The 13,055-nt window shown below is 55.0% G+C and overlaps 1 protein-coding gene and 1 long non-coding RNA gene across 2 annotated transcripts in view; one reads left to right on the top strand and one right to left on the bottom strand.

The window, feature by feature from the left end:
• The first annotated feature begins 1,285 nt into the window (after positions 1 to 1,285).
• Positions 1,286 to 3,599, top strand: LOC308511411. The gene is made up of 3 exons (XR_013995462.1): positions 1,286 to 2,575; positions 2,855 to 3,030; positions 3,396 to 3,599. It is a non-coding gene; the product is annotated as an uncharacterized lncRNA (long non-coding RNA).
• The window catches only part of ATP2B3 (ATPase plasma membrane Ca2+ transporting 3), a 53,771-nt gene continuing 44,277 nt past the window's right edge, over positions 3,562 to 13,055 (bottom strand). Inside the window, exon 21 of the mRNA XM_081081448.1 lies at positions 3,562 to 4,851. Coding sequence (XP_080937574.1) covers positions 4,531 to 4,851 — 321 coding nt within the window. The 3' untranslated portion in view covers positions 3,562 to 4,530. The remainder of the gene's footprint in view (positions 4,852 to 13,055) is intronic.

Below are 13,055 nucleotides of genomic sequence, written 5' to 3'. Positions count from 1 at the left end.
AAAGGGTGACGTGCAGAGTGGAGAAATAGGGATATGAGGAAATGAAATGCAGGAGTCTTGATGCTGTCACCGCAGTGGTCATTTGCAAGTCCCAGATCAGAGCTGACTCTGTGACTCAGCTGGGGGCGGGCCACAGACCACAGATGTCCCATCGCACAGGTGTCCAAAGACACCTGGTGAGTGCAGGAATGAATGGGGGAATGACCATGGAGAAGTGAATGAGTGAAATAATGGTTTTTCTTGCCATGTCTTTGGGTTAAAGAGGAAGTCTGATTGGAAGCCTCGGGTACTACTTGGGGGAGGGGGTATAAAATAGAGCAGGTGCTGTGGTAAACAGTTTGGCAGTTCATCAAAAAATTAAACATAGTGTTATTGTATAATCCAGAAATTCCAACTCTGAGTATCTGCCCAAACGGGTTGAAAGCAGGAACTCAAACACATACAGTGGGGCCTTGACTTACGAGTGTCCCGACTAACGAGTTTTTCGAGATACGAGCCGTCTCTCGGCCGATTTTCTGCTTTGAGTTGCGAGCTAAAATTCGGGTTACGAGCCAGCTTCAGATACCCCACCGCTAGTTGGCGCAGCAAACGTCACAGTGAATGCCACAACATCAGCCCAGCATTTCAATTCATTGTAATGGTGAAAATTGATTTGACATATGAGTAATTTGAGTTATGAGCTCCATCACAGAACGAATTAAACTCGTAAGTCAAGGCCCCACTGTATTTGTGCACCAGTGTTCACAGCAGCATCACTCACAGTAGCCAAAAGGTGGGAGCAACCCAAGTGGCCATTGATGGAACATGGATGGACAAAACAGGAGCTATCCATGCCATGGAATGTCATTCAGAAGGAAATTCTGCCCTAGCTGGTTTGCCTCTGTGGATAGAGCATTGGCCCATGGACTGAAGGGTCCTGAGTTGGTTCCAGTCAAGGGCATGTACCTCGGTTGTAGGCTCCTCCGAAGCCTGAGTCCTGGTAGGGGCTCATTCGGGAGGCAACCAATCAATGTGTCTCTCTCACATTGATGTTTCCATTTCCCCCCCTCCCTTCTGCTCTCTCTAAAAATCAATGGAGCCCTACTGGGTTTGACTCAGTGGATAGAACATCGGCCTGCGGACTGAGGGGTCCCAGGTTTGATTCTGGTCAAGGGCATGTACCTGGGTTGCGGGCACATCCCCAGCAGGGGGTGTGCAGGAGGCAGCTGATCGATGTTTCTCTCTCATCGATGTTTCTAGCTCTCTATCCCTCTCTCTTCCTCTCTGTAAAAAATCAATAAAAAATATATTAAATAAATAAATAAATAAAAATCAATGGAAAAAATATCCTCGAGTGAGGATTAACAAAGAAGAAGAAGAAGAAGAAGAAGAAGAAGAAGAAGAAGAAGAAGAAGAAGAAGAAGAAGAAGAAGAAGAAGAAGAAGGAGTCTACCCATGTGTCAAGGTCCTGGCATTGGGCTTGATTTGCTGGCGTTGAATTGTTGTGGTCATCTCTGGTCCCCCACCTTCCTCTGAGGACACACCAGGGAGGACATTCAGGCCAGGCCTTTCCAGGTCAAGGCAGTGAGAGGACCACGATGCAAACCTCTGCCAGGAGCGCATCTGGCCCCCCAGGGCAGGTGAACCCCTTCCATCTGATCAGACTGGTGGCCATACACTCAGGGGAACCCTGCCACTCCCGGGGCTTGGCCCAGTGGGCGAAGCAGACGAACACACCTCTCTTTCGTTCCAGATGAGAATTCACCAAATAAATCACACGAGTTACCCAGACCAGGATTGTAGAAGCCTTTCATTTTTTTTTATACACAGAAATTTTGGTCTATTCTTTAATTAGGAAATTCAACTACAGACTTTAAATTAGTATGCATCTGTGGTCTTCCTCGTTAAGATATTTTTTTTGTTCATCTTTATAACAGGCAGATAAAAATGTAAAACATAGTTAATAACTGAACACGGTTGACCAAGCCATTCCATATAATATAATGTTTTATAGAGAGGGGCTCCCTGGTGACACAGGTCCCTCGGTCTGAAGACGACAGAAGCCAGAGCAATGAGCCGAGGTCACAGCCCCCCCGTTTCTGAACCACACACCCCACGGAAAGGCAACCTAGGACTAAACAGTCGACATGTACAGTAGGCAACTTTGTACAGCAGCAGCGAGGGTGCTTTAAATATATATGGACCGTCAGTTCTACCAGTGTGTCTACAACAGAATGAAAAGAAGCCCATGGGTGGAGCGTGATGGAGCTCATCTTCTTCAATTGAAACGTTTCCAACTTGACTTCTTTTAAGAACACAGACCCTCACCGAATTGAGTTGCCCTTTTTGTGGTGGTCGAAACAAGGACATAGGGGACAATGTACACATGGGTGACATTCTCGATGTGCCCTTTGGAAGAAAGGGATGGCTTTAAGTTATCTGGAGCTGGCATTTGAAGTGGGATTTTCTTTTTTAACCGAAATTCCTTTGCCCGAGGTTTGACTACTCCTGCTCAGGGGTGACGTGGCATCCATGCTAACAGTGCAGCCCGAGCGTGTTTTGGCCGCCAGTGCGGATGCTCACGACGCAGGTGGAGGTAAGACGAGACCCAGCCGGTGGGGAGCGCGTGGGCGGGGGGCGTGATGGGTGGACCAGCCTTGCCACCAGTCCAGCTACTGCTCAACTGCACCTGCAGTTTCCATTCTGACCCTCTGTCCCTCAGTCCCCAGCCGCCCCCCAGTGGCTCAACCCCAGGCCCCAGTGACAGGCACATGGAGGAGCCATGGTTGGACTCTATCTCCCTGGGAAACGTGAGACAGATGAATTCCGATGTTAAAAGGATCTCTGCTTTCTCTGTATTTCCCTCCCTGGCTAGGGTGCATTCGGGGAAACTGAGGCTTGGCACACTGGGTGCCCACACTGCAAGGAGAGGCTCCCGAGGGAACCATCTGGGGAGCCCAGGCCCAGCTCTCCGCACCTGCAGATAGGTGTTCGGCCCACGTGGTGAAGCTGACCTCCTCAGCCTTCCAGACTCACGAGAAAGCGCCACAGGTGGGATTAGAGCAACTGCCACGAGGGGCCATGGCTCCTGGGGGCTTTGCCTCGGCATCTGGTTCCCTGATGTCGCTGTCAGTGGTTGCAGACACAAATCCATGCTGTCACGGGTCAGAGTTGTTGAATGAGAAGACTGGGGTCGGAAGAGCGCTAGGTGGGTTGTGACTGAGAACTTTCCAAGCAGCGTTATGGGCGCCTCGGCAACAACTACTTGGCATTTGCCAAAAAACAATGGGAGTCCTGTGGGAGGTGCGAGAGGGCTGGGTCCGTATCACAGCCATGTCAGCTCCTCTTGGGTATTGATGGTACCTCTTCCTCCACTGGTTTCTGTCTGATTCTTGTCACTCCTCCCCCTATTCCAGGTCCCCACATGGGGTTAGAGGCAGCAGGGGGCAGAGCTCTTGAACTTGGATTGTAGACAGAGAAAGCCCAGCAGCCAGAATTCAGCACTTGGAACTGGAATTGAAACCAAAGGAAAGTGAAAGCAAAATGCCCCCTTCTACCTCCTGGGAGGGATCATCCTCATCAATACTTTGGTATTTTCCTTTTAAATAAAAATTCCATCAAAAGGGTCTAGTTTTTCCTCTATAGGCAGGGGTCTCAAAGTGCAAATGTTCCAATGGTAACCGCTTGCGTCTTAACCTCGCCCTTCCCCTGACCTTCTGCTGGGAATCGCGATGGTGATACTGCCTGGGATGGCGCCAGGAGGAGGGGGGAGACAGGGGAGGAGGCTGGGAGCCCGGGGCAGGGCAAGCGACCAAAAAGCGATTCTTGCAGTCTAGTTCCCTGAACAAATCAACCTGCCACAATAAATAATGAAATTTCAAAAGAAGAACATCTGATAAGAGCAATGGAAAGATCATGCCGATAAATAGTTCCTTATTCTTTAAATATGCACGTATAGGCCTATACGCACACGCACACACACAGACTGCATGTGTCCCGGGGATGGGGTGCTTGGCGGTTCGCATACGTTTGCAGGCGGCTCTCTCGGGCGGGCGGGCTGTCTGGTGACGGGCATCCTTCCCAACCTTGCAAAGCAGTGCTCGCCTGCTTTCCTTTTGCATTGAATCTGTTGCTCCAATGGCTCTCCAGTGGGTGCAACAAACTTGCCGAGAAACCAAAACCAACCCCGTGCCCCCACCGCACAGCCCAATGACAGAAATCTGGTGGCACTGTAGTGTTCATTAAAAAAAAGCTTCGATAGAAAAAAGTGGGGAACACGGCTCTTCTTGTTCTCTAGTTTTTCCTTCCTTCCTTCCTTCCTCCTCCTCTTCCTCTTCCTCCTCCTCCTCCTCCTCCTCCTCCTCCTCCTCCTCCTCCTCCTCCTGCATCTCCTTGGTCCCAGGTAAGAAGCCTTGAATGGTTTGGCTTCTTGCAAGTGCTGTGCGAGCGAGCAATGTGTCCAGCCGCCATGGCTGTGCCCTCCTGCAGGCCTGTGTGTCCCGCCTGGGTGCCCGTGTGTGCGGGGGGTGCGCGTGCGGACAGCAGTTATGCTTAGAGGGACGTCTCCACGCTGTGGAGCGGGCTCCCGGGTCTGGAAGAAAACACTGACGAGGTAGCTGACTTGGTGCCATGCGTGGTCAGGTAGATGCCGCTGTCTATGGCGTTGTTGTTCTGGTTGGGGGAGGGGGGTGGGGGGGCCCGCAGGCGCTCCTCGTTCTCATCCACGTCCGTGTCATCTATGAGCGGGATGTTGTGGGTGTAGTCATTGATCAGGAATTCGGGCGTTGCCATGAAGTTATGGATGGAAGTCTTGGATTCCGGTTTCTCCAGGCCTTCGTAGAGCGAGCTACGGAATGCTTTCACCACTCGGATCTGGAGCGGAGGTGGAGGGACAGGGGCCCGAGGGGTGGGGGGAGGGGATAGTAGAGGGAGGGAGGGAGCAGGAGGGAGGGAAGGAGAGAAGAGAAAGAGAGGAGATAATCAATGGCAGACCAGGTGCTGGCAAGTTCCACCCACATCCATGGCAGGGGGTCACCGTGTGACAAATGCTCATCCATTGGAATGGACCGGTTGGGGTGGCTCTTGCCTGGCTGTGGTGAGGGTTTCAGTTTGGGTCTCGGTCTTGTCAACTGACTCACATGCAGGGCCAGTGGCGGTGGCTTGCCCTAGGCTGACCCAGGCAGATATTCTGGAATCCCTGAGTGACAGAAGCACTGGGTGCTCAGCTGCTACCTCCCCTTGCCCTGTGCTGGGGCTCAACTGGCTTAGGTGGCCCCTGGGGTCTGAGCCAGATCGGAATTCCAATTTGGTGGAACAGGGAGATGATGCAAAAAAGGGAGAACGCTGGAGAGGGCTCCACGCCTTCTCTTACCAGAAAGTCTATGGGTGCATTGCCAACCTTTCTTGAGTGGGTCTCCCTGCCTGGCTTCTCTAGGGATCTCTTCGCTTCCCTCCCAGCTCTCCTCGCCATAGCTGGCACCCGCCATGCCCACACCATTCAGCCATCAGCGTCCCTGCTAAGCTCAGCAGCATTTGTGTCTCCATCTTTTTTGATTCCTCAGGGACGCTCGACACAGCCAACTGCTCCTCTTTCTGGAAACTTCTGGCTTCCCAGACATTGCCCATGTTTGGACCCCTCCTACCTCGCTGGCTACTCTGGCCCCATCTCCTCCACTGCTCCTTCTTCTGGCCTGGCCCTGGCCCTCCTCTCTGTCCACACCCCCAGGTCCACCTCCTAGCTCTGGACATGGCTCTGGGACTCGTCTGACTATAGTCAGGGCCTGTGGCCCAGGCCCTTCCTCAGAGCTCCACAATGCCCCGCTCCCAGAGCTTTCCAACCCCCCATCTGGAAGCATCCAAGACTGAACATGGCTCCACTAAGCCTGTCCCGTCCAGATGCTCTGATCCACGCTGGCAGTTCCTGTGTCTCTTTACAGCGTCTGGCCTGCAGTTCGGTGCATCTGACTGGCTCATCTTTTCCTTAGCAGACCCTTCCATCTACTCCGACTTTTCTATGCCTCCTTCCCTGGCCACCCCGCTAGCATCTGCAGATCTCAGGTCAATAAAACTCCCCACAGGGAAGAGCTTCCCACAATGCCCTGCTCCCCCGCCCAGGCAGCCCTCTGACCCTGCACCTCCCGTGAGAGATCCTGCTCCCAGAATTAGCCACTGGGTCTCTCTGACCCCTCCCTTCACTGGTGCTCCACCTTCGCTTACACGAGGGCTCAAGTCTCATCGGGCTTCCAAGCCACAGAGTTGCTGCCTTTCTTTGCTCACTTCCTGGCCCCCAGCCTGGGCCCAAGCTGGCTGGCCTTGTGCTGGGATGGGGAAGCCAGCCCCTCCCTATGTGAGAGGATGAGCACCATGTGAGTCCCAAAGTCATTCCAGCCCCAAGGTTCTAGGATTTGGTTTTGTTGGTTTAGATAAGGTGTTGGCGAACTGTGGCCCAAGGGCTAACTCTGTCCCTCTGCCTGGTTTTGTAAATAAAGTTTTATTGGTACACAGCCGCGCTCTTCATGTATGCATTGTCTATGGCTGCCTTCAAGATCCAAGGGCATTGTGTAGGTGGGACAGAGACTTGGCCTGCCAAGCCCTTTTTAAGGAGAAGTTTGCTGCCCCCTCATTTAGACCATGAATCACAATGTTGACAATGAGTCCCTTTCAACCCTCAGCATCTGCCCCGGTGCTCCTAGATCACTTTAAACCAGGCAAAACTCACAGCCTTTCAAGTGAAAAACACTGAGCCAAAGAGATGCATAAAATGGGCATTTTCTACCTCCATATACAAAATCAGGTTAGGATTTTCTCTGAATTTGGTGAAGCCACATCTTCCGGATTGCAGACGGCCGACTATTTGCACCTTGTTCCTTAATTCCCCCCAGATTGGCTTCGGAGATCCGGGTCACACAGAAATCGAGAATCGCTTGCCAGGTTTAATAAAAAGAAACCGAATGTCCTTTTTTGTAGCCATTGTAGATAGACTTCACTATTTGGGCCTTTTCTGCTGCAGAATTCAGGGGGAGCCACCACGACATCTGCCATGGCTACGTGCTGGTGTGGGATACCCATTTCAGCAGTGGGCCACACCCCCAAAGTCACAGAAATGAGAACAAGTTGCTGTCTGTCAATGTTGCCCTTGACCCTGAGGGGCCCTTTCAAGGTGGTTTTGCCAGCCAGGATCCCGTGACTCTGGCTACACCCTTTCCTCTTGCTGAGCCCATCCCTTCACTAAGAGCTGGGTCACGTGATCAGGCCAGGGCCCTGCTCAGACCCTCCTCTGGTCTCTGTGTGCCTGGCTGAACTCCCAAGTCTTTGCCCAAGAAGGGTAGTCAACCCTCCCCTCCCAGCTTCTGCTGCTCTAAACCGGAAGTTTCCTCCAGGGTGGAACTGAAGACTCACTTTGATGCCTGTCTTGTCCCTGGCTTTGGGGGAGGGATTGGGCCTGCCTGTTGCCAAAACCTGGCACCCAGCAGTCGCTCAGTCACCAACAGGGGGCTCCAGGGCCTTCTGCTCAAACATTCCGCTGCTGGGGGCTTTCAGCTGATCTGCAGGTTCCACTCCCCTGCCTGCAAATCTCGGGCTATTAACAAAGGGGTTGGCATTTGTCTTATGATGGGGAAGGGGTGGGGGGTTCAGGCCACTCAGCGCTGAAGGGCATGGTCAATTCCCGAGTCACTGGCTCAGTGAGAAGTGGCAAACATTTCTAAGAGATGCTCGCCCTGGAGGCCCGAGCTTGCACACGGGTGCCAGGGATGTCCTGACAGTGAGTGGGACCAGTACCCTTCCACAGCACAGGGCCCTCACTGCCTCCTCAGGCTCCTCTCCTGGCCTGGGATGGTCCCAGGATGGGGTCCTCAGGCCACCCCTCCATCTCTACCACTCTTACAGGGACCTCACACCCTCAAGGCTGTCTGTCAATGCCGCCTACAACCCACAGGCCGCCTTGATGCCAAGCACACCCTGTACTGCCACCACCTGTGTCCGCAGCTGGGGTCTGCCCCTCCCCAATGCGCTAGATGTATGTGCCTGCTGCCCCTCACCTCTCCTTGGATGGCCAATGGCCATTGAAGAAGGCTGTGGAGCGCCCTCAGCCTGGCCCTGCCCACCCTGGCCCTCACCTAGCCTTCCCATCCCACTGCAGGGCTCCAGCCGGGCCTCAGCTGGACACCTGAGCCCAGTGCCCCATCAGTGTGTCCCATAGGCCTTGGCTCCCAACCTCCTTGCGGGAGAACCTCCCACTGCCGCTGCTGCTGCCAGGCCTGCCAGTCCCTGGAGGCCCCTTGGGCTCCACCAGCCCTGAGGGCAGAGATTCCACTTGCCTGGACCCTCTGGGTGGCAGGCATCCCTGGGGGCCCTCCTCTCTGACTACTGAGTCAGGCCCTGCCCTCCCCCACCTGGCCCGTGGGGACTTCAAGCACTCCAACAGGAGAATTTTAAAGAAAAGGAGCCCGGATGGTGTGGCTCAGTGGTTGAGCATCGACCTATGAACCAGGAGGTCACGGTTCGATTCCCGGTCAGGGCACATGCCTGGGTTGTGGGCTTGATCCCCAGTGGGGGGCGTGCAAGAGGCAGCTGATTGATGATTCTCTCTCATCATGGATGTTTCTCTCTCTCTCTCCCTCTCCCTTGCTCTCTGAAACCAATAAAAATATATTTTAAAAAAATTAAGAGGATTCGTGGAAACACTCTCCATTAAGGATGAGTGACTCCGAGGGTATGGCTGAGGCCTCTGGGAAGGCCGGGGAGGATCCGGCCAGGCTGGGGTTGGGGGACTCCCTGTGTCACCCTGACTGAAACACAATGCCCCCCCATGCCCCTACTTCCTCCTTTACTGCCTGGCCCTGCACCCACCCCAGGTGGTGGCCCAGCCACCACCCTGTCCCTTGTCTAGGTTACTCATCTGTCCCATCTTGAAAGAGACCCTCTCTTGGTGCCAAAGTCGCCTCTGGCTGCTGGCGACGGCTTGGAGACAGTTGTTGGAACTCACGGCGTCCATTTCATTTCACCCTGTTTTCTCCTACCTCCACTCCCTGGGGACCCCCTGCCCCCTGCTGAGCACCCAGGGTGCCCCTTATCACACCCCTGCTTCCCAGCCTGCCTTGGGTTTCCAGGTCCTCCTCCTTCCTCTTCCCATCCTCTCACGTCCAAGGGCGCAGCGCTCATCTTTGGGCCTTTTGTCTACACCAAGCATGTCAAACTTCCGGTGGGCCTCATGCCTCGTTTAGGCAAGCAGCCCGCCGGCCTTGAGTTTGACATGCTTGGTCTACCCCCATGCGTTTCCTGCTGCTCAGATCTGCCCTACTCAGGACCAGCTCCCCGCCAGGTTCCCGACCGCGACCTCCACAGTCTAGTCTCAACACGGCAACCTGAGCAATCTTTTCAAACAGAAGCCAGAGCCTGCTACACCCACCACTGGTCCAAGCCCTTCAGTAGCTGCCTTCTGAGAAGGAAAACCTGAAGTCCTGACAGGGCCTGTCTCAGCCCTTCTCCTCCTCTTCCTCCTTTGCTGTCTCCAGCCCAGGCCTCCTGGCTGTTCCCCAAGCGCGCCAGGCACACTCCTGCCCCAGGGCCTTTGCACACCCTCTGCCGGGAAGGCTCTTCCCCAGTGAGCCCCCCCCTCCTCTTCACCTCTGTCCCTCTTTAGAGTCGCAACCCGCCTGCCTCCCTCAGTACCCCTGCACCTCTTCTGCTCCATTTTCTTCCCAACAGGGCTCACCCTTAAACAGCCCACACATCCCATTATCCTCTCCTCTGTCTTCTCTCTCTTGGGAACACAAGGCCCCCGAGGGCAGGGGTCTGTCTGTCTGGCTCACTGATGTCCCTAGCACCTAACATGGCACCTGCAACCAGCAGGGGTTCAGGGGCAAGCGCTGAAAGCAGGGGGCCCACCGGGCCTGGCAGTGTCTTCCAATGGCTTTGCCAGCCCAGGGGCTCTGTACCAATGTCACTAGCTCATTAGCTGGCTGGAGTCCCCCCCGCCCCCAAGCCATTGCACCTGCCCAGTCCCCTGCCCAGGGCATTCTTCTGCCAGACCCTCCCCAGCTGGCCTGTTCTCCTGATTTGGCACTTGGTTCCCAGGTCCAGCCTCTGTCCCGGACACAGCCTCTGTCTAAAACAGCGCTCCTGACACTCCTCCTGCTCTGCTTTCTTCTCCTCGGAGGCTGTGAGCATCTGACTCCATGTAAGCTGGCTTCTCTGCTTGTGTTTGCTGCCCACCCCCTGCCCCACATGTCAGCCCTGGCCTGCCTCCACCCAAACCGGGAGCTCCATTGGTGGGGACGGTGGGGGACGCTCCAGACTCACAGGGCCACCTCAGGCACACTGAGCTGAAGCCCTCGGCTGTTTGTGTCAGACTCTGCAAAGGGGACCCTACTCCTGCGGAGGGGGGCGAAGGTCACGGCTGAAAGTGGAGATGCCTGCTTTTGGTTGGACCTTCAATCCCTTGAGTTGGCGATGCAGGTGTGTGTGTGTGTGTGGGGGGGGGGGTGGGTGGAGAAGGGCGGGGAAAGCAGGGAGGCAAGCCGAGGGCTGAGGGAACACCCACCCCATTAAAGAAATGCAAAAAGGGAACCGAAAAGAAAGAAGAGAAAAATAATAGCAAAGGCTCCTGAACAACGATGACAACAGTCACAACAAAAACTATGCCTTCTGGCCTTGCCCTGCTGTGCTGTGGGAGCGGCAGGCTCTGGGGGTCCCCACACTCTCTGTCCTCTCCTCACTGAATTCTTCTGACTCCTGCCACACCCTTCCGCTGCTCTCTCAAAGCCCCCCACACTTGACCAACATGCCTGTCTCTGTACCAACCAATCCAGAACCTTCTGCAGGGAGAAGGAACCTGTGGCCTCCCTTGGCATCTGAGCTTTGGATTTAGAGCAAATTCTGGATGCAGCAGCCAGGGGGCGCTGTGGGAACTGTTTCCCAGGTCCAGACCCTCCCTGCAGGTGTGAGCATGAACCACGACTTGGACTTGAACGCAACACAAAGAGGTGTGGGGCGATGTGGCCACGATGGAAGGGGCAGCAGGGGGAGGGTTCCCTATCCTCGCCATGGGATTAGGAAATGTGAAAATCCAAACTTCAAACAGCTGGCCCTTTCCTGAGGGATTGAACCCAAACCAATCACAGACACAGCTTTGTGGATGTCGGCAAGCCAAAGTTGTGTGGAGATTGTACCCTAGCCTGTGTGCAGGCGTGTGTGCCAATGGAAGCAGGATGTTGCGTTGAGCTGACCCGCGCATGGCGAGTCCCGGGCTTTTCAGGGAATCAGCCTCGCCTCTCATCCGGGCCATGTCCAGCTGCAAGGCCTCGCATCAGCTTCCTGAGCTCCCTGGGCCCTGGCTCCCAGCCCTGGGAATCAGCCTAGAAGTGCCTACTGGGGAGAGCTCAGAGCAGGGCTTCCGGGGTCTGGCCTAGGCTGTGAGCTGCCGTGTGCTTTAGGAATTGCCTGGAAGGCCCCTGCCTGTGGTTGCAGGAAAGCTCGGGACTGTCAGGCCTGGTACTGTTTCTAGCGTGGAGACCATGCCCAGTGTGCCATAGCCAAGACAAAATGCCAATACCCTAGTCCCAGAAACCCGAGTGGGGAGACCTGGCTGTACGTCAATGAACTTCCTGAGAAAGGAGCAAACAAGGCTGCTTTTCCTTTGCAAGGCTTCTTCGTCCACGGGACTGCCTCAGTGACAGGGCCGCCCTTGAGTGTGTGTGTGATGAGCGTGTTCCCTCGGGGCTCCAGAAGGGTGTATCCAAGGCAATCTCGGGGGCTCACCTGGCCTGGCTTTGCCAAGTTGGACATAAGGTTGCAAAAGCCAATGAAACGAAAGCAACTGCTGCCTGGCTGACGTGGCTCAGTGGTTGAGCATCGGCCTATAAACCTGGAGGTCACGGTTTGATTCCAGGTCAGGGTGCATGCTCGGGCTGTAGGCTTGATTCCCAGTGGGAGGTGTGCAGGAGGCAGCCAATCAATGATTCACTCTCATCATTGATGTTTCTCTCTCTCTCTCCTCTCCCTTCCTCTCTGAAATCAATAAAAATATATTTAAAAAAATTAAGCAACTGCTGTGATCTGTTTGGGGCACGGTTAATCAGAACTGAAGAGCCCTGAGGGAGCCCTTCTGGCCACATCTTAGCAAACTCACTGCTGGCGCCTGTCCCTTTGGCAAGGCCGGGTCAGGAGCCCTGCCATGAACCACTGTCACAGTAAACGTTCGAGTATAGAGGCCCAGGCATGGCTTCAGGAAGGGCTGGGCCAGGCTCAGCTCCCTGTTGGCATGGGAGGGCCATGGGGCAAGTTGGTGGGGCTTTGAATGTGTGGCCGGGGAGGGCCTGCCGGGGTGTGTCTGCGTGTGCCAACTCACACCTGGAGGCAGCCATCCGGCGCCTGGACTTGCCGCTCATTGCTGGCCACACCTTAGGGGAATGTGATTGGGGCAGGAAAGGGGTGACTGATGTACCAAGAGGGGATAGGATTTCGTACTCCTTTGGTTTAAAAAAAGACTGAAAATGGTTATTATTAAAGAATGCTCTCGTGACCTACTGGTGTGGGCCGGCCTCAAGGCCACAGCTGAGGTCCCATGAGATGAGGCGGTGGCTATGTAGGGGAAGGTGCTACACGCTGGGCTGAGAATAAAGCAGCCATGATGGGAAGTGGCCCCCAGGCCAGGGAGGGTGGAGAAATGGCTGAGTGAGTAGGGGGGGAAGCAGCCAAGGCTCCCCCCACCCCCCACTGAGAGGTCATTGTGTGCCACTGAGAGAGCAGGGAGGGTGTTGGGACTCCCGAGTGGGCAAGATTTCGCGTGTGCACGCAGGCGTGGGGTGCCCAGGGGATATGAAGGGTGGGCAGGTGTGGATGTGGATACACTGAGTCCCAAGATTCACAGCCTCTCTGGCCTCCCCTGGTCACCCCTCCAGGGAGTGCCCCTCTCCCTCTAGTTCCAAGAACAAGCTCCAGATACTCCCTGCATTGGCGCTATGTGCTGGGGCCTGAGGCAACAGATTGCTCTGGCCCTCAGGCTCCTTGTCCACACCCTGCACTGGGCCTTCCGCTCTCGGAGAGCCTGAGGCTCTCACCGGAAGTGGTGTCAG

The sequence above is a fragment of the Myotis nattereri genome, assembly GCF_964212035.1.
Source record: "Myotis nattereri genome assembly, chromosome: X".
Lineage (NCBI taxonomy): Eukaryota > Metazoa > Chordata > Mammalia > Chiroptera > Vespertilionidae > Myotis > Myotis nattereri.
The sequence above is the reverse complement of the archived record's forward strand: the minus strand, read 5'-3'. Positions and strand labels throughout refer to the sequence as shown.